At 38.6% G+C, this 26,039-nt stretch overlaps 1 protein-coding gene across 2 annotated transcripts in view; it reads left to right on the forward strand.

Moving 5' to 3' along the window:
- The window catches only part of epha5 (EPH receptor A5), a 62,370-nt gene that overhangs the window by 8,440 nt on the left and 27,891 nt on the right, over positions 1-26,039 (forward strand). For both annotated transcript variants that reach the window (XM_019361236.2, XM_005451420.4), the window contains exons 3-5: positions 4,652-5,372; positions 20,404-20,559; positions 20,676-21,014. In XM_019361236.2, the coding sequence (XP_019216781.1) occupies positions 4,652-5,372; positions 20,404-20,559; positions 20,676-21,014 (1,216 nt within the window). The remainder of the gene's footprint in view (positions 1-4,651; positions 5,373-20,403; positions 20,560-20,675; positions 21,015-26,039) is intronic.

Genomic DNA, 26,039 nt, shown 5'->3' on the forward strand with positions numbered 1-26,039 from the left:
TACTGTTCATCTGCTGTTGTTTCCTCTAGTTCTTGTTTTACCGTTACTATTTTATGCCTGTCAGACTGTGTTATTGTTGACATTTTTCATAGCTTTAACTAAATAAATTAGAAAAATGTGTGTCTTTGCAAAAGGGTGCTTGTAACAAAGTGCCTATAGGTAGAATTTAAAGTTAATTCTTTGCTAAATTATCTGTTATGTGTGGACAAAACACTGGTCTATTCCTCCAGATAGGGACCTTTTTTGCCTGAATGATTCATAGGTGAGATTTAAGTGGCTAAAAACAACAACAACAAAAAAAATCTCTGACAATGGTCAAGTACAAGAACTGGACTGAAAATGTGTGAAAAAGCATCCATTTTCCAAAGAAAAACTTTCAGAAAGCCTGGGGAACAATTGCTCAAGACCACGTTAAAACATTTACAAGAACCTCAGACGCCTTGGAAGCAAAATATAAAGACATGAGGGGTGGTTCCAGACTTTTGAATAGGACTGTAACTTTGGCAGATAATATATAGAGAAACTGGCCAAGATATTTGTGGTATGCTCTACATAATTAACTGCTATTTAAGTATATTTATTACACCCAAAATTAGTGATACCTTTTATAATTGGCTTGTTATAGTGAAAAAATGCTTCATTTGTTTATGTGCTTTGCACTCTTATGAAATTATAAACAGCTTCAGCACTCTGAACTCTGAAGTTCATGATTCAGAACTTTTCAGTTTCTAACAACACGCTGTACAATTAATCTTTTACGTTTAACTGCTCACTGATTAGGTAATCAGTGAGTCATTCAACTCTACCGTACCGTTTCATTCATGAGGTGAAATTTAAAAAAAGCAAAACCAGACTAAATTGATGTAATCACTGATTCCCTTGGCTGAACAGCCAGTTAGAGAGCTCTTTTTCATCAGCTGTATCCACTGATTCACTGTGCTCAATTGACCAAAGATAAAGACAGGCTAACGCCAAAAGTACCGAACAGACTTCAAGAACTTTGGCTGAGCACAGATGCTAAATGATATCCCAATGACAGCTTACAGCAGGCTTGTTTTGTGCAGCAGATTATATACTATTTAGCTGATTTTCTTTCCAGTTACATCACAGTAGAAAGATGAAAGGAAGACAAGGTGAGTTAGAAAGAAAAGAAAGCGGACAAGTTGAAGTGAATGGGGAAGCCAAATAAGTGTTGCAGTGTTGCAAGAAAGACAAAATAGTTTGAAAAAATTAGAGAGGTTAGCAGAAATCAGGGAAATGTTGGAAGATGAGAAGTCAGAAGCTACAAGTGGAAAAGGTGATGTGGAAAAAGGAGGAAGAAGGCAACCTGCATTCACTTTGTTAGACTTTAAGATTGTATAATTAAAGTAAGAATAAAGGACACAAAAGGAAAACAATGATAGACGTGGGTGAAAAAAAATAAATCAGGGGAATGAGAGAGGAGACTATAGATGGAAAGAGGTGGTGTGTGTGTGTGTGTGTGTGTGTGTGTGTGTGTGTGTGTGTGTGTGGTTGGGTGGGGAGTAGTGGCACTGGTAGTGTTAAGAAGCAAAAGGGCCAGTTCGATTACAGTGTCATGATGGTCAGCAGTAATGGGTGATAATAATAAGTTGGTTACAGCGTTGTAGACTTACAGCCGGAAAGGCACTCAGCACAACCACAGGGGGTCTTCAGACTAGATGTGACACACAAAAATACACATATAATAGTAAAAAAAAAAACCTAAACACACACACTAATAAGGAGCTAGAAGGATGCCTATAGGGGATTTTTTTTTTTAGTTTTGAGCAAAGTGGAGATGAAATGACACACAAATGAAAGAGATCTTAATCTCTTTAGACTGAGTGTTGGGACCATTTGCACTCCTACAGGAAGAGCAGCTTTTCCAAATTGCCCAAAAAATTCCAAGTCATGCAGATAGTTGTGCTGTAGTGTGACGAAGTAATGACATATATGTGCTTCTCAAAACCCTGCTGTTTGACAAAATATATTGTTGTTGGTAGCTTTACTCAAAGCTTTGTAAATACATTGAAAACCAATGTAACATAAAATTGTCCTGATTGATGTAATTGGTCACAATTGTTTCTGAGGTACTAGGATATTGTCTAAGTCTTCTGAAAAACATGACCTGGTAAATCCACTGGTTTACTGTAGGCGGGGATAGAAAATCATTCCCCTTTCACATCATGAAGAGGCACTCTGCACACAAAGTTAGGTTTATGCACTGAATCGAGAGGATATTTCTGGAGTGATTGGAAAGGAAGAAAGTAAAGTTGGAATAGATCTAGCATTAGGTGAGTTTATTGTGTGATTAACTTTTAGACTGACTGTTTCTACAGTGCCTCACATTATGAAGGTGGTTCTGCAACTGCAACCTTACTGCTGTGCTGTTCTGTGCACAGATCAAAGTGTGTTCCTCCAGTAGGTGCAACTAAAAAGTCTTAGAGCAGTCTGTTTCTACATCAGGGCATTTTCTGGAAAGCCAAAGCATGAACCTTGGTAACATTTTGTTACTCATTTTAGTGGCTGTTTGCTTGTAAATGGGTTATGCTAAATAATTGTTTGATTATTCACTTTAAAGTGTTAGCTCAAGTATTATATCCCATTTACATTAGTAATTAAACTCTATAAATACAGTTGAGCTACAAAGTGGGAGGACTTCCAATTGCAACAATGGCAACACCACTTCCAAGCACACATGTCGAACCAATTTGTTCAAGGCAGAGTGAGAGAAGGTCGTCTGTTCAACTCCCCGCTGGGATACCAATAATGACGCTGTGTGGCTCTCTATGTGTGTGTATGTGTTAAGCTGTGTAAATCTCAGAGCAGGCTTGTGGATCTGTGCGATCTAACGAGTAAGAGGCTTAATGTCTGTACTGGGACTGACTGGGCTGAGGTCTGGTGGAGATGGGGACTGGCACACAATTAAAAACAGATATCTTTGAATAGTTTTTATCCCATATATGTGAAGACCCTCATTAGCATAATACACTCAAACCACCAATCAAGACCTAGGTCTAAGCCTAACTCAGGAACAAAGTTTAAATCCTCAAACAGCGTTTTAATAAATCGCATAAGATGATTCGCTTTCCAACAATTTTGGGAAGACTAAAAGTGAAATTGCTTGTTACAAAGATAAAGGTGCAAGACTATTAACACACTGCATGTGCACACAATATCTATAAATACTTAAATGTCTGCATCCATTAACAAATGATTCTGAAACTGAATAATTACAATCAGAAAACAAAAGAGACAAAACAAAAGAGACGCACTTAATCAGGGAAAGTGTAAAAAAAAAGACAGCTGGAGAACAAGACAGGGAGAAGAGAGAGAAAAGATAAAGACAGAGGGTTGTATACAATGGATACAGCAAGGATTGATTAATATGGGCTATTAAGCCATAACACCAGATCATAGTCTGGTCCCTCTGGCCATATTACAGTGACATGATGAAGCGCCTATATTAGTCATGAGAGAGGGCTAGTGATGCAGATAATAGCCATCTCCCACGAGACCTGCAGAGGGAATTAATGCTGCTGTCTGACACACGCACACATGCATGGATGCATATGCTCACACACACTTGAATGCTGACAAGGTAATTTGCATATATGCACATGCAGAAATGGATTCACACACAGACACACACATTCTCCTTTAGAGATATGGTGCTACAGATGAACACACAGGTGCAGGTTAAATCCTCTTTTTTTTTTTTTTTTGCTGACAAGAACGCCACCCCTCATTCATGGTAAATGCATATGTACCCTTTAACACAATCTCATTCTTTTCTCTCTATTGCAGTAGAAGGAAATGAGGTGGAAGTGATGAGGATTATTCTGCTATCTATACCTTGACACACACACATGCATGCACACACACACAAACACACCGTTAAAATTTCCACACCAGCGTTAATCCTTTCAGAAAAGCATTGCTGTTGCTCATTCTTAAAGCATTACCACGGTGTCACATTCTCTGTATGGGTATAATTTCACATTTTTAAACAATACAGGCAACATACTAGAATTTACCGTTTACTTCTTTGTTATATGTAGAATTATAAGCATGCTTAATTAGACAAGTTTGTCCTAGTAGACTGAAAATGTTACAATGTAACACTGTAAGTGTGTTACAAAGGATGACTTATGGTTTGGAAAAAAAAGTATTTTATACTTTATACATTTTGGTAATATTGTATTGTGTGTTACACTATTTACTTTTTAGAATAGGATGGTACATTGTTAATATTAATTTTAAGTTTAAGACTAAACTCTGTAGTTGGGCTGACTGTTGCTAACTGTTAATGGATTAATTTAAAAAATCAGAATGCTAAAAACTACCGATATAAATTTGAGTTTTAAAATACGATTATCCCCACACCTATTAAATTGATGTTGTGACTCTTTGGAAGTTCAAGCAGTGACCATAGTAAAGTAATATTCACACATTGATGCATTAGCTACTAAATATTCTTGTATATTACAAATTTAAAGCCATTTCATCAAAACATTTTTCTGTACTTTAAGCATGTTGTCAAATTTACTTTAGTGATGTTTTTAATGCAGGATGTGTATGGGAAAATTAAGCATTTAATCATTTCAAAGGAACAAAGTCTTTCCACTAATATTTTTTTTTTCTTTTTCAGTGGGAGGAGATTGGGGAAGTAGACGAGAACTATGCTCCCATCCACACCTACCAAGTATGCCGTGTGATGGAGCAAAACCAGAACAACTGGCTCCACACCAACTGGATCCTGACTGAGGGTGCCCAGCGGGTATTTATTGAGCTCAAGTTCACCCTGAGAGACTGCAACAGCCTGCCAGGGGGTGTCGGGACCTGCAAGGAGACCTTTAATATGTATTACTATGAAACAGATGGGGACGAAGAAGAGATGGAGGAAGGAGAGATGAGAGATGGTACCGGGATGACAGATGAGGAAGACAGGGCAATGAAGGAGAGCAGGTACATCAAAATTGATACCATAGCAGCTGATGAGAGCTTCACTGAGCTGGACCTTGGGGATCGTGTGATGAAGCTTAACACTGAAGTCCGCGATTTAGGTCCTCTGACCCGGAAAGGCTTCTACTTGGCATTTCAGGATTTAGGGGCCTGCATTGCTTTAGTCTCAGTGAGGGTTTTCTACAAACGCTGCCCATTCTTGGTGAAGAGCTTGGCTGAGTTCCCTGACACAATCCCAGGCTCAGAAGCCTCACAGCTGGTAGAGGTAGTGGGCCGCTGTGTCAATAACTCCCTGCCTTTATACGAGCCTCCCAGGATGCATTGCAGCACAGAGGGAGAGTGGCTGGTGCCCATTGGGAAGTGTGTTTGCCAGCCGGGATTTGAGGAAATCAACGGATCTTGTCAAGGTGAGAGGCTAAAGTTTGTTGTGAAATTGAGCTAATAAGATCATTTTGAATAAATTAGCAGCTTTTAAGATGATCAATTGAACTTAAAGATCCAGTTTTTTAATCTGTCTAGTCGTCACATTTGTTTTTTTACCTTTTTAGGGCTGTGGGTGCACATACATGTTTGTTTGTTTTGGTTGCTGTCTTCATCCTGTGTGTATTTTCATATCCATGCACATGTTTATTTTTAGTATAGTGTGCTTGAGTGTGTGCATGGATCTGTTTATTCTTTTAGTAAGAGTGCTTCTTGCGCTGTTGCTGCGTGAGTCTGTGAGTGTTTCTTTCTAGCTTAGTGGAGGGTATTCCCCTGTGGCCTGCAGCACTTTGCTGCTCTCATACTGTTCTGCTCCCGCTCGTGCCCAAACATTCCCACCACTGACCTTAACTGCTATTTCCATGGGCACCTAGGGTCTATGTATTTTTCTCTCCTTCCAACCTCTTCAGTCTTCCCCTACGCTGCCTTTAAATTACTCAATTATGTGCACGCTAAACTCCACTTATGCAACTGAGAGTAGCTCTGAACAGCATGGTGGAATTTCAGAAGAAATTTCAGAGAACGGTCGTTACAATGGCACAGCGCTAAGCGATACAGTAAAGTGAAATGTGTGATTTGGTCACTCTTTGTGCTTTTTATTTTCACACAGTCTTCTCCTGAGTAAGTACCAGTCTCTAGTGATTAAATACATGATTTGTTTGTGAGCTACTAATGTGGAAATTTTATTCTTTAGCTTTTTTGATTTAGATATGTGCATGTGGAAACTGGGTTGAATGTTAAAGGAGGGTGATTGGCAGATGACAATATGTGAAGGAGGTCTAACAGTAGTTTTTTTTTTTCTTTCAGAACCAAAAGAGAACTAAGCTTTGATTAGTTCTCAATAATCAAATGGTAAAAAAGTGAACCATCTCTCCAGTAGCTCTACAGTAGCTTCACTTTGTCAGATATGAGATATCTGTGGGGAGATCATTAGGAAATAGCTGTCAGTAGGCCACTGGCCTGCCTGAAGTCATTCTCCCACAGACTGTACAGACAGCCAGACTACTGTTACAGTTACAGGCTGAGAAGGCAAAAAAAAAAAAAAAGTTCCAGAACAGCATTTTTGTGATCATGAATATTAAGAACCAATTACTATCTCAATATTATTAAAATAAAAGGATCATCTTTGAAGCTACACTGCTGTGTACTACTGCATGAATACTGACTGGAATGCACATGCAAAAGATTAAAGAACGGCTGTACAGTACTGTGATTACCACTCATTAGCTTGCCACCTAATTATACACAGCTAATTATGCTTTACAGACTTCTGCTATTTGATTAATTTTGGTTTGACCACTTGTGTCAGCTGAAGCCTGGAGACTACTGAAAATTACTGTACACTGTAAGTACAGCAGTTTCGCTGAAAAATGACGCAGACTTTTTGTGACTTCTTGTGCCACGTTAACATATTTTGCATGTTGTTTTATTTTTCTGATGCTCGACTCAAGGACTTATATTTTAACACCTACTTGCACATTTACTTCTGTCTTAGTTGTTGGTCACGCTAACGCTGATAGTAAATTAAACAGACTGCAGCTGTGTTTTTGCATGCTAACAATGCTGCTGTTGGCATTCAAGTCGGTTCTAAAAACTTGACGGATTGTTAAATAATGATGTGAAAACTTGACTCAGGATCTGCTGAGTGGTGTAGTCTTGATTCATCTACAGCTGTCCTTTACGTACTGACTATGTGCAAATATTAGCATGCTAACATCCTAAACTAAGAAAGAAACATTATAAGCTTTGGGCTAAACGGGGCCTCACCAAACATGGGCTTGTGCTTTTTTTGTTTTGTGAGGTCTCTGGTACGAGGCCTGGCCACAAAGGGTTTGTCATCAAAGTGCTTTGCTGCACCTTATGCTGGAGGGAAGCTCCCAAACTTCTGTAGCCTTGTGCACTTTCTCTACATGCTATGCATATTCACATTCATCATTCTGCAAGTAAAACAAAATGCAAAACAGAAAGGAAAACTTTTTTGATGACTTTTTTAAAGTAACCAGACAGTGACATCGTAACAGAGTATTAAAATACAAAAAAAATAAAATAAAAAAATCTGTGAATTCCAAAAGGTTTCCACCCAAAATGGCTTGGCAAGCATATAACTGCAAAGGGATTTGCAAATGCATGAAGCTTGCCTGGACAGCACAAAAGATTAAAACTGTACTCTGCTGTAGACTGAGCTATAAAGAGAAAAGTCAAAAAGCGGCACTCCCTTTGTGCGCTTTTGTAAAGGGTTGTGAGGTGTTATTTTGATGTCACTGTAATAAAATCTGACCCTGCCTTGTCTTGCAGCTAACTGACTCCACAGGCTCTTTCTTTCTGCCTTCTTGTGCCAGAACAAAGTTACAGGGTTTACCTGGTTTTCATGCTGTCTTTTCAAGCTTCAAGGAGTGTTCTGAATTCTTGGAAGATGAAGTTGTGTGATATGCAAATTTTTGCCATTAGTTAAACCTTCTGGAATAAAAACAAATCTCGGGAGCTCGCAGTAATATAATTTATCTCTTTTTTTCGCAAATTGTAGTCCATATTTACAGCAAGCTGAAGTGAAGTGAGTAGAAAACATTCCTCACTATTAATTAGGCTACAGGGGGATGTTTTTCGTCTTTACAGTTTTGTATACAGATGAAACTGTTAGAGTGACAGCCTTTGAAAATGTCTACAGAGAGAAACATGGCAGGGTTTCCTCAGTAGCAGGTTTAAAACCATATGTGTTCTCTGCCTTAGTAAACACTTTTTCATGTGTATTTCAGTCAGTCACATTGAAGTGCGAAGTGTTGATTTCTGTTTTTCAGACACTGAAAGAATTCCTGGACTCCATACTGCTAGAAGTCATATTTGGTGTCTTTTTATGGACAACACAGGAGTAGTTTTTAGCTCCTGTTAAGAAGTGGTTGTCCTACAGATCTGTTGAGCTGGATTTTTAGAACCTTCACAGAGCTTTAATTTTAATTGTATGCTCTTTCAGTGGATATGTGCTATTAAAAACGAATAGCACTTTTTAAAGAGAGATGCCTCATTGGTAAAAACTACATTTCATGTGTAGACAGTGAATCAATGGGTTGAAGGTCAGAGGACACTACAGTGAGTGAGAAAATGTGTAAACCCTGGCTGTATTGGCAGTGTGTGTGCTGCTTAGTAGAGCATGATTTAATGTTGCCTTTGTGAATGTAGGACAAAACTCATTATGGACAGCTCTTCATCCTCCTTTTTGTCTTTATCTTTCTCGCCTCTCTTGCTTTATCTCATTCACGCGTCCATTTTTTCTCACTCCTTTGGTGTGTGTCTTTCTCAGTACCTTGGTTTGTCCATTACCCAGTCTTGCATTTCTTACCCCCTTCATATGTCTGTTTCTTTTTTCTTCTTTAACTGCCTATCATTCATTGTTTCTCCATCCTACTTTTTTCAATTTCTGCTATCTAGTGCATTTGCACTCTCCTGCTCTTGCAGCTGTCTTTGACTCTTCCCTCAGTTTTTTCCTCAGTTTAAAAGATCTGCCTCTTTCACCATCAACACATCACACAACTGTCTTTACTCTACGTCTGGGAGATACATACGCACTGCACCCACACATATACTTTTCTCTCAAAAGTACATCTCTATTTGTGGAAATAACCCAGTCACCAAACAATCGTAGCATGTAAAGGACAATCTGAGCTCTTTGGATTTATGAAAATGGTGCGTCATCCATGTGGAGCAGCAACTGTGTGGCCATGCACTGCTGGATTTGTTGCAGTTTATTTTAGGGCTGCCACAAACGATTATTTTGATAGTCGACTAGTCACCGATTATTTTTGCGATTAGTCAACTAATCAGATCATGCATCCATTGAACGTAAAACGTACAGCTTATTTCACCAGCATGCATCTGCTCTTAAATAACTATCATTAGCTTACAGCTTTAAGTGTTAAGGTATGTGCCAACTAAAATTAAAGACAAGATCATAGTTTATTAAATTTTAATGACATTTGTAGTTTGTTTGGTGGAGTTTAAAAAAACTCAGCCGTCTGCTCCTTGCTATCTAAAATATAACAGGACACCGGAGTATATTCTCGAGCATCTCACACTTCTGATAATCAGTTGTCTGCTTGACGTTTATTCAGCTGTGAAAAAACTATAACTTTAATCTCAGCCAACCCGATTTACTCAGGAATAAATAAACTACTAAAAAAAGCCAAACAATATCATTTTTAAGTTATCTAAGTGACTATATATCATGTTTAACCTGAGTAGCGAAAGACAGCGGTGGGTTTGAAAACGATTTGCCGGGAGTCCGGTGTTTTCACCGGCTCTAGTGAGCCGTCAACCCCAGCTAGCTATCGAGCTGGTGGGTAACAGACGTCTCCGAAAACGTCAGAGCGCTTTTGAAAATATGTGATGTCTTGATAAACTGAGCAGATATTTGAGGTTTACACAGCTATATTCTCGCCTGAAAATATGTTAAACGTTTATTTTGTGACCCAGAAAAAATAATAAGAGTGATATTAAAACTAACTAGCTGCTGCCATTGTTGAAAACTGAGCAGGGCCGCGCTATGAATTCTGGGACACAGTTTCTTCTTCTTCAGGGTTTAACGGCAGCTGGCATCCTTGTACATGCAGTGCTGCCATCTTCTGTTTCAGTCCGTCATTACACTCTAACATCCTACTACTTACTCCTGCGTCTTTTGGGATCTTACAAAGCTTCAAACGACGCGTCGACTATTAAATTAGTCGTCGAGGATTTTAATAGTCGACGTAATCGTGACTAATCGACTAATCGTGGCAGCCCTAGTTTATTTATTGTTCCATTCTGCTATGGTCCAACTTTGTGGTACGTTTGACAGCATACTTAATAGCATTAAATTATGCATCATCATGCATCATAAAATCCCGTTTTTGTTTTGCTTCTGCACAACAAAATGAAAAGAAAATATATGTATGTATACACTCTATAAATAAATGTCTTATAAAAGAACAGATTTTGTCAGATACTCATACATATGGTATATCATAATATGTATGAATGTACATTCAACGTTTTTGCTGTTATCCTGCAGCTTTGTAAGCCTAATAGGACTGAAGGGAGGAGGGCAGTACATCCATGGGTAGATGGTTTGATGGATAGACAGAGTGATGAGAAGAGTACAGAGAGAAGTGAAGGCAAAACAAGGGGACACAAGATAAATTGGAGATTTCTCACCACAGGGTGTGAGGGCATGGAGACAAAGAGATGGATGAGTGTTGTTCCAGGGGTGATGGGGATAGAGGATGGATAACTGTGGATAGAAATGGCAGATGGATGAAGAGAGAGAAAAGAAGGAAGAGGGTGTAGACTGACACAGTCTTTGAAATGAGGCCTTTTTGATTGAATACTAGAGAGAATAGAAAGAAACACTGGAAGAATGTTTGAATTAAGGGTTAACTAAATAAGAGCTAAATAGGTAGGCAAATATATTAGCTTTGTCAGGACATGTCACACAAATCCGGTTAATAAAATTAACATTTTCCTTTTTTACATCAGCTCAACCCTCAGATGGGTTAAGAATAAACTCAAGTTGTATTTAAATCATTTAGTCTACAAAATGTCAGAAAACCAAAATTACAAAAAAATTACAAAATCTTAGACTCCGCGGTCTTGTTTACAAAATATACTATTTTGAGAGTAACCAGACAAACAAAGAGGAGGCGTTAAATTCTCACATTTGAGCAGGTTGGCTATTGGAATATACAATATAGAGACATATTTTGATGTGCATTAACAATGTTTAACATTGAAAATGCTTTGTTCCAGGCTGCATTAACATATTGAAATGGCAATGGAAACTGAATTTATTTTTCAGAACAAGTCTCAAGAAAGTTTGAGATCATCAGAACAGTTTGAGAAGCCTCCATGCAAAACCACTATCAGAGCAAAGGTCTGCAGAGGCTAATTGGACGGCCTTTCAAGGCACACTCAACCTAAATATGTAGATATGTTGGCATAATTTATTGATCTGTCAGTCTTATATAAGATGATCAAAAGTCCAGTCACCAATATGGTGGACACATACTTGAAAACACAATCATGACTGAATTGTTGAAGTGAGATGTTGAAATGGTGGAATAAGGCCTGAAATATATTTGAATAAATTGTTTTTGGAGTGAAATTCATATAGGATGAAATTCATCTACAGCTGAAATGATTAGAGATTGACTGGAATGTGGGCAGCATTGAAAGTAAATAATGGAATAATGGTATATGTGAGAGTAAAATGATAAAGTGGAATGATGCAATAAATATTGAAAGAAGTGTGCAGTGATGGAATAAGGGCTAGATTCAATGTGGAGAAAAGGGAATTCAGGATGACCAGGATGTTGGAATGAAAAAAAAATAGCTAAATGCTTTGGATTCAGAATAGGGGGGAAAAAAGGTGGACTGAAGCGGGATTGAGCCTTTGTGATGTTTGGATTTGGGCTACACTGATTTCACATGACAAAAGAAGAAAGACTTAGAGATACAATACGGGCAGCAATGTTGGGGGAGAGAGAAAGGGAAGTCGGGGGAGGGGATGAGGAGAAAGAGCAGATAAGGGATACAAATTAAAACAAGTGTGACGACTGGTATCCTGAATTAACAGAATTACTTGTAATAAAGAAAAAAAAACCTGCTTGTGACTGGAAGGATATTACATCTTTGGGATACATCTCAACATTTTTTAATATTTTGTTTGGAGATAGTTGTCTAAGTGTCAGAGGAAGAGTTGGATTTCCCTTGCCGATACTTTGTTTCAGTGCCATGGCTCCCCTGATGTTCTTCTGTGTTTGCCTGCCTGTCAGACGTCACTGCAGCGTATGTCAAACTTGATCTGGCCACAGTCGTGATGCTGCCATCAAAAACTGTCTCACTGGCGTAGTAATGTGAAGAAGCTTTCTGCCTTCTCCCTCTAGGGATTTATGGGGATAGTGAACAAGCAGCTCACACTTGCAGTGTGAGGCTTGTGGTTGATGATGTGGTGACAAGGGTATTACAGTCTCTTGCATAACACAGAGATACACACATGATCATGGCAGCATCTGTCATTTTAGTAGAATTACCATCATGTGCCGATAAGGATCTGAGTTCTGACATGAATACTCTGGGTGTTTGATTTTTTCCTGTGTATTTTCAAAATTGTTCAGTACATTACATTTTTCTCACTATATATATAGACCTACCTCCTAAAAGGAGAGGAGAACATTTTCTTTCATCTCCCATGCCATTTCAAGTAGTACTTTTTTTTCTTAATGGTAAGATTATATGAAAAAAAAAAACTACAGGAGGAAAGGAAATACACTTAGGAACACATTGCTAGTACTAAGTTGGTCCCGCTATTGCATCAAAACTACCTTAATTCTTCATAACAGGAATTCAACCAAATGCTTGAAATATCCTTCAGAGATTTTGGTCTATATTGGCATGATAGCATCACGCAGCTGACGCATTTTTATTGGTTGCGCATCCATTATATCAATCACTGCTGTATCCTTAATTAAGATCTGGTGACCGTGGAGGTCATTTCACTATAGTGGACTCATTTTCAAGTTCTAGAAAGTTTGTGATTATTGAAGGTTTGTGACATGGCACGTTATTCTTCTGGAAACAGCCATCAGAAGATGAGTACACTGGTAATAACCAGATGGATGTGGTCAGCAACAATACTCGTTTAGGCTGTGCTGTTTTACCAATACTCAGTTGGTACTAACAGGGCCAAAGCTTAACGAGGAAAGATCCTGCACATCATTACACCAGCCACCACCACCAGCTAGAACCCTTTATACATCGATGGTAGGATTGGCCTTACTTAGGTGCTTTCATGTTGTTTACACCAGATTCTGATGACAGACAACGTTTTTCTAAACGTCTGTTGTCCATTTTTGGTGAGCACATGAGAATTGTGGCCTTAGCTTCGTGTGTGATCTTCTGCTGCTGCTTCATTCCTTTCTGCTTCAATGTTTGGTGTGTTGTGCTTTCAGAGATGCTCTTCTCAATGACTTGGCTGTACTAAGTGGTTATTTGAATTACCATTACCTTCCTAGCTCAAAACCGTCTGGCCATCCATCTTTGACCTGTGCCAGTCCAAAACCTGTGCTGACTGGATATTTTCTCCCAAAAGGTTGATTCTGATCATGGACGCAGCGTTTTCAGTGGGAGAAACGTTTCGTCACTCATCCAAGTGACTTCCTCAGTCTCAGGTTTCCCCAACCTTATATAAACAGTACATTTGCAAAATGACTGAAACTAGCCCACTGAATGAACAATGGGCTGGAGAAGGTTGTGAGGGAAAATTTCAATAGATCAGCAGTTCCTGAAGTGCTCAGCTCTGTGTGGCACCAACAAACTTCCCACATTCAACATCACTTAAATACATTTCTTAGCCATTATATTGCTCACTTTATATTCAGCAGGTTGTCTTGACGATGTCTGCACGCTTAATTGCATTTTTGTTTCTGCAGTGAGACGGGCATTTGAACAGGGGTACCTAACAAAACAACTGGCACTATAATTTTCTACAACATGGATGTGACAAATTAAAAAAAATTAACCTTTTTCTTGTTTTGTTCTTCTATATTTGTCATTTGTCTGTATAATTTAGTAATAATGTCAGTATACAAAATGCATTGTAGGTGCAATAATTAGACCAGAATTCACTGGACCCAAAACACCCAGTAGTTCAAGTAAGATACTTTCTAGCCTGTATCTATGTCTTTTTAATTCATGTCATATGAGTTTAGAGTATTCAGATTCCCATACAGAAATGTTCTGTCATCCCTCATCACAGTCAAAGATAAAGAGTGCAAAAATCTGCAAGTGGCAGGAAACCATCATCTCCTGAACTATGAATTGACTGGATTCATCAAGGAAAGAGACACCATTCATCTTTTTAGATCCTACTCAACTGGAGTCTGCTAATGGCTTCTTTCATTGAACTCTTTCCTCCTGCATCATGCTCTCTCTCCAGCTTTCTCCCCACCCCCTTCCCCCCATCATCTCCACGTGGTGATGCTGTCATGACAACTAAAGTGCTTCCTGAGTGCTTGTTGGGTAAACTGACTTTCCCAGAAGAGCTTCCTCTCTTTTACCTTTGCCCCTGTTAACATGCATACACACCCACATGGTTTTATCTATACTTGTGAAGACCTTAATTAACTCATTGTCATTACCATACCTCTGACCCGAGCCATAACCAGCATAGCAAGTTGCATAATCCCATTTGTTACCCTAACAGACAAATGCATCATCCTCACTCAGACAATACCCCTAAAAGAAAATCTCTTTGAAGAAAATGGGCCAGCCATTTGTCCTCACAAAGATATAAGAGCAAACACTCACGCACCCACACAGACACGCAGAAACACACACACGCATTCCTGCAGTTGCTGAAATATTCATAAAATGCTTCATTCAGCAGAGCGAGGTTCCTTCCATGAAAGCCTGGCCATCTCCAGAGTCCGAGCCAGTGGTGGCTTAGTACTGATCATTTTGGCACTATATTACCCATAATGCATTTAAGAGAGTTGATGAGTTTCCAACGGTTTATAAAACCATCATAGCTCTACAGCAATGATGCAATGCAAGCATGCTATTTTTTTGTGTTGAGTCTGATGGATTTGAAAACATTGAAGCTAATATATATATATATATATATATATATATATATATATATATATATATATATATGTATGGTAAATGGCCTGCATTTGTATAGCGCTTTGCTCAGTCCCTAAGGACCCCAAAGCGTTTTACACTACATTCAGTCATTCACCCATTCACACACACATTCACACACTGGCAATGGCAATGTAGCTTGCCGTCGCCAGTGTGTGAATGTGTGTATGTATATATATATATATACATATGTTAAAACTTTGACATTTATGGATTTGGTTTAGGGAAATTATAGAGATATCCATGCATTTATAGCACAGCTTACTTGATTTCTGGTACCTTCTATCTGATTAAAAACAGCTGGATTATACCATACACGCAAATTTGTGAATTAAAAGTCATAAAAAATTCACAACCTAATTTTATACATGTCACATATGTCTGTCCCATCACCTTTTTGCAAGAGCATGGTTGTACAACTGAGATCCCGACCTTTGTACACCTAGTTTGTGGATCTGTGCAATTTTTCTTCATGGTTGTTGGTCCATTGATGGAGTCTAATATTTGGAAGTAAATTAATGTCAGCTGAATGCTGAAAGGGCACTATAGTATGTTTTATGGCTAGTTAAATTGTTTTCCCAAGACATCCGGTCAGCATATTATGACATATGATTTATCACACATTTCTTATATTTACTCTTTTTCTCTCGACACTCACTGAGCCAATACATTGGGTTTTGTTCGAAAGCTATTGTGACCTGGATGCTTGACCTTTGGGTTTCTGCTTGTGGTCTGATTGTGAGAATAAATGGGTTGTGAACAATGGCCTCCTCTGTCAACCAACAGAAAGGAAAACCCCATTGACTCGATTGTGTATTATTACGGTATTATCATCCGTCTTTGTTTGTGTTCACACAGAAACATGCACAAATATGAGCATGCATTGGCACATGCACACATGCAGACGCATGCACACAAACACAGTAATACAAAAATAATAAAGGTATGAAACATCTCATACATGCACACCCTGAAACATGTTGTGTTTATGATTGTTAGGCCAGTAGTTTGCTGTGGGACAAACACAGGAACAGGATATTTACTGTGTTTCCTCAGCTGGTTTATTAGTTCACAATAGTATCTGCTAACAATATAGGTAGTGCATTGAAATTCAGCCTTGTGAGTATTTGGATTTCTTCAGTCAAAGTTTACTTTTTGGTCAGTCCTGCTGACTGTGTGTACTGTTGGAAGAGTGACGGGAAAGATGGAAACATAAGTGGTTGTCACAGAATGGTGTGAGCCATTTGTGTTTCCATCCTCATTTCATCTTTTTATGGCTGTTTGGTGGTTCACTGGTGCAACATAACTGCAGTAAAAACAACTGGACAGCTACATTTACGATTTACTGTGTAGTCCAATATGCAGTGTTCTCTAGCAATCTGATGCATTACTAAAAATACCACCTACAAGAGCGAAGTGCTGCTTTCATGTTAAAAGGTCTGATCAGTAATAACCCATTAACATACTATGTAATTATACATGAGAGATCTTTTTTTTAATATATTTGCATCCATACAGTTTTCTAAGTCCATATAAATGAATTTAAATCCAGTGTTCAGACACAGTATGTGGTCCTTCACTTTAAATTCTCTTTCATTTTAGTCCTCATCTCAGTACGTCTCCTTCTCTCTGCCTTAATCGCTTACTCGCTCTAATCCCACCAAACGACAGCCAGTCATATAAATCAACATGTTTACAGTGAAATGTTTCCAATTAAAGAGGACGTTCGTTAAGAAGCATCAACGGACACCGCTGGATCCTTAATTGCCTGGGATGCCAGTGTATGATGCATATTAATTACGTATTAACTTTACAGTCAAACACACACAAATGCACATTAGTGTGTATTGCATATTAATTACCTATTACCCTTTGTGCTGTGCATTAAGAGCTGCATGGCATCAGAAAGACAGCTTGCCCAAGGGCAACACACATACTCACACACACGTACATTAATACCACCAACGCCGTCTATTCAGGTTGCATTCACAATGAGGAATGAGCCATTTCAGTCAGCTAGGCATGACCATAACTAATCTCACTGCAGGAAGTGTGTCTGTTAGTGTGTATACATATGTGTTTTCGGTTATTTGCGCATTTCAGATGGTTAAAGAATTAAAGCACCTCATCCGAATCAGCTGCCTGCACGTCCCTCGCTATTGTTGTGGAAATATGAAAGGGGAGTTGGTCAAAAACAGACAGTAAATGTAATGTAAAATAAATGAAGTGCAAAAAATTCACTTAAAAATAGCACTTATTTTTAATAAACCTTTAGTAATCAAGCTGCCATGTAAAGTTAATGTAGACCACTTGCATGTTATGCAGTCCTATCTAGACAGTTGTATTGTGGATCTTAGGGCGGCCCCTCAGCTGTTTCTTGGTCTCAGATTCTAGACTGTGTTCTTAAATTTACTCTCTGTGGCTTTTTAATCACTTAATCCTATTTCCAACCTCCAGTTTGCTTCTCTGACCTTCACAAACCTTTGCATCCAAATCCTTTAACACATAATTAAGTGAAGAGAGTGATATTGATATGTAGTCATGATATATGTTGTCAGCTGTACTCATACAATTTGAAAAACATATCTATAGACCTAATTTCTCTGCATGTTCTTTGTTCATTTTCATGTAGAGCATGGATAATCTATTTATCCTAAATGAAAATGGAAATGAAGTAGAATTAATGATAATAAATACCTTAACAAGTACTCATTAGTCAACTAGAATTGACTTTTATTAAAGTGGCATGCAATGGATTTTTTTTCACGCCAGTTTGCACATTTTAATTGCAAATGTTTATATCATTTTCATAATCATTTACAACTTCCAGGGGAAAGACATTTCCATACATTAATTTAATTTAATCAGACCGCATCAACTCGTCTTTGACGCCACACTGGGAGCAAAAGTCTATCAGTCTATCAAACATGGAATAGAAAAAATAGATAGATTTTTCAACTAACAAATATATTTAGTTTGCATAAGCAGTAAATGTCAAAGTAACAATGATTTATTTTATTTTCATTATGGAAGGTTTAACTATTCCCCAAGAACAATTAGAGATCATATATGTGTATATTCTCTTGAGTGACAGCTGGCCACAACGGTGGCCAACAGACAAATTAAGAAGAAAGGAAAAAAAAAAACATCCAGAATGTCAAAACGAGTTCAACAGGAAATCCAAGTAGGGAGCCATCATAGTACCACACTGTGCCCACACCATACTGTTTGACTGACAGGTGATCTTTGGGGAGCGCCACATACACGCACACAAAGTCACAGACACGCACGCCTGGTGATGAGAGCTTACCAAATCAAAAAGAGATGAAAAATAAATAAAGATAATCCATCATCTTGGCATTATACCTGAATGTAGTATCAGAAATTATTAAAGAAGTTTTTCTTTTCTTTTTTTTATTTATTTATTTTCTGCTTTGACTCTACTCTTCAACACTTTACTTCACTGTTTGGGCACAAACATACTTGTCTATGTGAAATGAGCTGCCATCCCATTTTTATTGATTTGACCATAGGGGTTTGGAGGATGAAGCCAAGGAGACCTAGAGACCAGACAATGGCAATAAATCTATATGCAACCATAAGTGTGTAGGTGTGTGTGTGGTAGGTGTGTGTGTGGTAACAGGCTCAAAAAAAGATTAGGTGTGTCCTACTGCCCTGGCCCGCACACCCATGTTGAGGGTAGTACATCATTGCCCTAACAAAGCACATTAAGTAAGGGAGTAACCATCAGTACAGAAGCTGAAACATTAAAATGCTTCAGGAAACAAAAATACACAAAAAATGTATCTCACGGAACAACTTTCTTAAACACCTGAATGAAACAAGCCATACAAAGGCAGTTAAGCATAGAGTATGTCACCAGATGTAATCCTGTCCTGAAGCTTCGCCGGCTTCATAAATGTGTCAAAAACATTATCTTGAACCCCAACTTATAATTACAGTATGTGAGGCATTTGAAATGCCAAACAGATTTTATAAAAGGCCTGTTACCGCGTGTGTGTGTGTGTGTGTGTGTGTGTGTGTGTGTGTGTGCGAGAAGCAAAGGTGAGACTTAGAGTGATCCAGGGCAGAGGGAGAATTTTTCAGGCCTAATGTTCCATGACAACAGACCAAGGTTCCGTCAAGGTGAATCAGAGACACTGCTGCCTAACGACTGAAACACACACACACACACACACACACACACACACACACACACACAAACCATCCCACCAGTCTTCCTTTGTCTCGTCCTTTCTTCTCTTCTCTCTCCTTGTCTCATCCTTGTAAGCTTGGCTTTTCTCCTCCTATCATTTCCTTTTCTCACCTTATCTCTGTTTTTAACCATCACATATTGTTTCTGTTTCCTAGTTTTTGTCCTCCTGTCCTCCTACCTGAGGTTTAATTATGTAGTTCTTAATCATAGCTGCGGTCTGAGTGGGCTTCACAATAACTGGGGAAACAACAGCTCCTAAATTTAGAGGACAAGCAGAGTCTTTTTTCCTCAATTCTCCCCCTTGTTCTGCTTAGTGATATAGAAATATGCCACTGACTTTGCAATAACTTATAGAACTCCACTTATCAGAAATGATCTGGATGACAACAGCCAAATCGTTAAGCTGGTTTGTGAGATTGTTGATGTATGAGTGCCATTTAACATTCACAGTGCATCAGCATCCCGTGTACCTGCCCCACTTAGATCAGCCTGAGATCTGTCTGTGTGTGTGTTTGTGTGGGAGGAAAGTAAATTTTGCCTGTTTTTGTTCTTGTTGATATTTGTTTGTAAATGCTGCACATATGGCACCGATATTGTGAAGCAGATGCAAGTCCAAACTTAATCAGGTGCTGGTTATAAATCACTGAACTGAAGATAATACAAGAAGGGAAATCCTTCAATGAGGAAAACTTTTTGATTAAACAGTGAAACATGAAAAGCAAGGTTATACAGGTTGACTAAAAGAAATAAGCCTGGGAGGGATATAAGAAGAAATCAGACTTCAAAAGAAACAATATAAGTGTGACAAATGCTTCTTTTAATTTCAACTATGAAACTGCTGTATATCTCTGACGAGGAACCTCAAAACAACCGCAACAACCCAGGGAAAATTTCCTACCAGTGTGATGCTGACCTCCTTTTTTTTTCAAGAGAAATAACCATGCCTTTTTCTCCCCCACATTTTTTTTTGTATTTTTACCTCTCTCTGCGACCCCTTTTCTCCTTTCTATTTATATGTCCACTTTTATCATCTCCCTATCCACCCCCAAACATCCTCTCTCCTCCCTGTCTTTCAGTCTGCAAAGTGGGGTTTTACCGCTCGCTGCTGGAGTCTTTGGCCTGTAGTAAATGTCCACCTCACAGTGTGGCCAGACAGATGGGAGCCACTGCTTGCAGCTGTGAAGACGGATACTATAAGCTAGACTCTGACCCTTCTAATATGGCTTGCACACGTGAGGATATAACCTCTTTATATTTGCTCATGTTCACTTTCAAGGCTTTTGTTTATCCAAATGCTTCTTTGTATTTCTAGCTGTATCTTCTTCTAAGCCCTTTTCATCTCCCTCAGGCCCTCCGTCTGCTCCTCGTAATGCTATTTCCAATGTCAATGAGACCAGCGTCTTCTTGGAGTGGTCCATTCCTATGGATACAGGTGGCAGGAAGGATGTGCGCTATAACGTCATCTGTAGACAGGTCCTGCCAGACGGAAGGGGCTTGGAAGAGTGCGGTCCCAATGCACGTTTTCTGCCACGCCGCACTGGCCTGTCGAACACCTCAGTGATGGTGGCTGACCTGCAGTCACACACCAACTACAGCTTCTTGTTGGAAGCCGTCAACGGAGTGTCAGACCTAGCCAAAGGCCATGCAAAGCAGTATGTGTCACTTAATGTGACAACCAATCAGGCAGGTATGTTCCGCCAGATTTGACTCATCATCACATTCACCATAGCTGTCCACCCCGCCATTTGAACTTATCCTGAATTCTCCAGCAAAAGTCATCAAACGTTTTGTCATAACTGCTTCTTTTCCATGCTTATTTAAAATGCCACAGACCAACCGGGATGCCAGATTCATCGCATGACAATCTGGGTTTAATAACAAAGACACCAGATGATCAAATTATCACAGTATTTGTCCAACAAATCTGTTGCTGTATTAATTTTCACTTATGCACCATCCCTGCAGCGAAGGAGAGAACATGACACAGTGGACAGCCTTTTTTTTGTTTTTGCATCCAGCTATGTCATCGAAAAAGCAGCTTGGTCCCCTCAATTAGGCGCATCAATGAGATTCACAGGAATCTGTGGCATAATGAAAGCTCTTGATTTGCATGCTGTTATGTGTATGGGCTGTCGTGCGTGGCAGCAGGTGTTATTCTGCATGTCTATCAACAGTGATGGATCATGCTGATGCCATACAAGTTTACATTTGAATTTTAGGTTGGTGAGGGCTATGCTTGCAAAGTGTGAACAAAAAAACAAAACCTAGGCTGGTGTGATGTTCAGCATTCATCATTTCTGGGAGTATGCATTATATGTGATGCCAGAGCAGCTTAGCAGATCTTTATAACCATGAATTGAGCTTAAGGCACCAAATGAAAACCACTAAAGTGGCCAAACACATATTGGATAATGAAAGAGTCCAGCTACTTCACATAGCTGTAAATACTGGATGCTTTGTTAGCTTCCGTTTAAATGAAGATTAGAATTCACACTCCACTGGGAACCTATTTTTTATGGGTTAAAAGTTATGTGCTTTTGTTAGTTTTAGTTTTATTTGCTTGTAATGAAATGGGTAGCGCAAAGCATAATGCAATGAGAAAAATACAAAATTACTACTCTCTTCCCCAAGGCTTCTGTCAGGAGAAAAGGCAAGAGGGGGAAAAAAAGCAATGTTGAAAGAATGTGTTTGTTCCATGTATTTCAACAGATGGTTCATTGGCAGCCAAAGAATAGCAGTTATTATTAGTAGTATCAATGGGAGGAGCTGTACAAGTAATCAGGAAGGTACAGTTTGTGTTTAGGAGGACAGGAAAAGGAGCGAGGCAGATGGCTGTCTAACAGTCAAGACTACTGGCAGTCCTCTAAATGTGTTGTCACTGTGGCTGTCAGCACACTGAGTGGATTACACCAGACTACACAACTCAAATTCAGTTTATTTCGGTTGTAGCTGGATTAAAGTTAGGCAGTCACTGGACCAAGTGGAGATTAGGGATTATGTTAGATTACACATGGCTGACAGAGTCACAGACCAATAAAGTCTGCTGTACTTTGGCTTGTATCTGGTACGTGCTACTGTAAGTGAGGGTGTTTTTTTTAACATTACCTTGAAAACAGAATCGTATGAGCATATTGAGAGCAGCTTGGTGGTTAACTGTTCTAATTAGTACAAGTATAAACAAGCATGAACGTGCAACCTGGCCGTGCCATCTGAAGTGCACTCTAAATGCCGTACTCTGTGTAAAAAAAAAAAAAAATTGTAGATATAACACCTCTTTCCAGTCTTATTATTCATGAAGTCAGCTAATTATTAGCTAGATTCATTAGCCAACATAGCAACATCCTATTGTGAATGGTGGCTCAAGCGTGAACTTGTGCTTTCCCAGCATGTGTAGGGTTTTCCATTTAATAAGTATTTAAAGGTGCTGGGAAAAATAAGAAATGAGGAAACTATTAGGCTAGTAAAGGGTGATGACCCTAATGCTATAGATGTCAGCAAGACTCACGGTTACCATTAACCGTGCAAAGGTCATAATCTTCATTTAATATTTTTCTAGGAAAAAAAAGAAAAGAGGTGCAGCAAATTATTGAAGCATGTGTAAACATACATAGAAATACAATATATTTGGCAAAAGGCAAGGCAGTTTTTCTTGTTAATGTCCTGGCTGAAATTCAACCCCATTCACTTTTACATTTCCCCCCTGACCTCCTTACATCTTAGACAAAGACGTGAACCAAAGATTTCACACAATCAGACCTGTTGCCACTGCATTTCAGTCCAATTCTTGTGTAATTTGGCATGCCACAGCCTTTTTTCCTTGTTTTCTATCCTTAAGAATAAGAACATTTCTGATGAGTGCCCAAAGAAAAAATTTGAAAGACCTTCAGAAACCCCAGAGAACTACTGCTCTACAATAAACATTACAAGAAAGCAAGAACTCTGCTTGGAAGCAAAAATATAAAAAAATAAAGAGGGAATTTTTGACTTTTGATTGACAAGTAACAGGTCTGTGTTAGTGAAAGAAATTTAGTTTTAGGTAAGAATCCACTTAGAAAGTCAGCTTTGTTTATATAATACAGTTTATGGTGCTAAACACTGTGAAACCGTGCTTTAAATATTGCATTTTGGATTCATTTACAAAGTTTCTCAATGTCATGATAATGACGCAGCCACTTGTGTAATTGTGCTATGTCATTGTACTTGTGTAAAATAATGACAGCAGTGAGTGTTGCCTGCAGCTGCCTTGGCTGATTTTATGTAGATTGTACTGACTTAGGAGTGAAAACTTTCTAACATCTTTTAGATGTTGCATCTGCTTTTAAAACCAAAATGACTTGTGAATCATTTCATAACAAATGAACTTAAGAGTACTAAAGTTAGAAGTAAGTCCACCCCTAGGAATAAGAGATCCTTTTAGCCGTAGGATGTTTTTTGAATACAGCTCCTAGCTCTTTGTAGCAGTGTGCACCAACCGCTGTTTGTGTAATGCGACTCATAAAATCAACAAAGTGAGCACTTCAGCTACTGGAAGGCTGTGTATCAAGTGACTAACATTATTTGGAACAATCATTTTCACAATAATCCTGAGGCAGTAATTGTAATGAGTGATTTAACATGTTCTGATCCATCTGCTCTGTAGTGACAGATGTAATTACTAAGTGAAAACCTCGATCAGCAGTTTAACCAACTGCATTTTTGTTGTGCTTGTGTGTGACTGGTTTAGAGTGTGCTTCTGCTTTCTGACGGTAAAAACAAGGTACTGAGACAAAACTACTGCTAAGGCTTAGGCAGGGAGAGAGATAGAGTCAGAGGATCTGCTGTTTGATGTGTGAAAAGTGTCACACACGATAAGTTATCCGTGAAATAGGTGATTTCACAGTGTCCCTGCAAAACCCTGCTGAATAATAAAGTGTTGGTAGTCGGGAAGAGGAGATCAGGAGAGGTGAAAGACAGGAGAAATGTACGACAGAGAAGGACAGAACAACAGGGTAGAGGGGGCAAAATGTGGAGGGAAAATGATAGGATGCTCGTGATAAGGAAAGAAAAGGTGACATAGCAAGAAGCTGTAACAGCAGGAAAGATAAGCAGAGGAAGGAAGTAAAGAGAGAAAAGTGAGAGTCTGGACATTAACTGCTTGTACACATTCAAAAATACAAAGAGCACTGTAGGAGCATGGAAACCCACATATTTTTCACTGCTTTGATGTTCCTTGGCACACCGGTATATAAATTTGATAAGGTGGCTTGCTAGCACCTGCTATTATGAGGTGGAAATTCATTTTGAAAAGAAAGTAAGTAAAGTAAGCCACCAAAATGCTCATACAAGTTTCCCTGCAACCCAGTGATTGTTTCCCAGATGTTACATTTTAAGCTCTGTATTTGCTCAGACATTGATGAATGTTTGAGTGGAAACAATTAGCATATTGCTCATTCTACACAATCAAAAAGGAAGCTTTGAAATCTGAATAGCTTTTTTTTTATTTAATAAGCACAAGTTTTACAGCTTTGTTTTGTTAGGGTAGCTCTGTCTGTTTCAAAATATCTTATTTCAGGTTATTTGTTCCTGCTGTAGGCACAATGTGTGCCACTTGCACAGTAAATGCTTCCAAATAGTTTTTTCTGCTATTGGCTATTAATCAAATGTACCATGATACATTAGCTTGCGTGTGGTAAAAATGTGCTGCCTGCCACTGTAGCTATTTATTTTACTTTGATGTGGAGCGTGCAATACTGTGCAAAAGTCTTGAACCACCTTTCATTTCTTTAGATGTTGCTAATAGGGAGACAGACTTCCCATCCAGTCCTGATGCATGACTATTTTCATATGAATATCGTTTTTTGTTTGTAAGTCACTTAACACTGACCTATGAGTCATTCAACCATAAAAAGGCACCCAAGTCAAGGTATGAGCCAGTGTTTTTTTTTCCTACACATAACACACAACTTTAAATTGTATCTTTAATGTTTCTTTTGTTTAATTTTTTTCTATTTCCTTCCTTCCTTCCATAATGTCATAGATCACACTCTTTGACAGGTATAACATAGTATTTTTTCACCCAACAATGTGACTCCCAGCAGTCCCAACAGTATCTTAGCAAGGAGGTTATACTGTTGGTAGCATTGCATTCTTTCTGTCTGTAAACATGATAGCTCGAAAAGTTTTAAATTAATTTACATAAAAGCTTTGTAGGGTTGTAGAGTGTGTTTATTTTAACAATCCATTCAAATTGGCTTACATCCACCAAGGTCGTCAAGGTTAACTCAATGATTTAGTGGTTTAAAATGGACAAAAAGCCTTCTAACTTATAACTAAAGAAACTGAATCTTATAAGTGTGGTTTGCATTGTCAAAATATAGAAAGCCGCCAGTTGTTTGTGCATTAAATTTCATTTACTTCGTCTAATTAAAAAACAAACAAACATTTATATCCTTATTATTCCAGCAACAGTAAATAAATGTTATAAAATAAAGGGAGAGTGATGGGAATGACACAATGCAAAATTCTGTAAATACACTAAATTGGAGCGGTTTATGGTCACAGCATTAAATCTCCAAGCCATAATTAAAATATTCCAGGTGTTATATTTTTTTGTCAATATTGATGTGCTGGTAGGGAAGTGGATTGTGGCATGATGCTGGATTGGTGCAAAGCCACTAATCGAATGTATTGCATCAAAAGAAAAGGCAGATTAAAGTTCCTAGCGAAATAGATG

Source organism: Oreochromis niloticus, linkage group LG7 (genome assembly GCF_001858045.2).
Source record: "Oreochromis niloticus isolate F11D_XX linkage group LG7, O_niloticus_UMD_NMBU, whole genome shotgun sequence".
Classification (NCBI taxonomy): Eukaryota; Metazoa; Chordata; class Actinopteri; order Cichliformes; family Cichlidae; genus Oreochromis; species Oreochromis niloticus.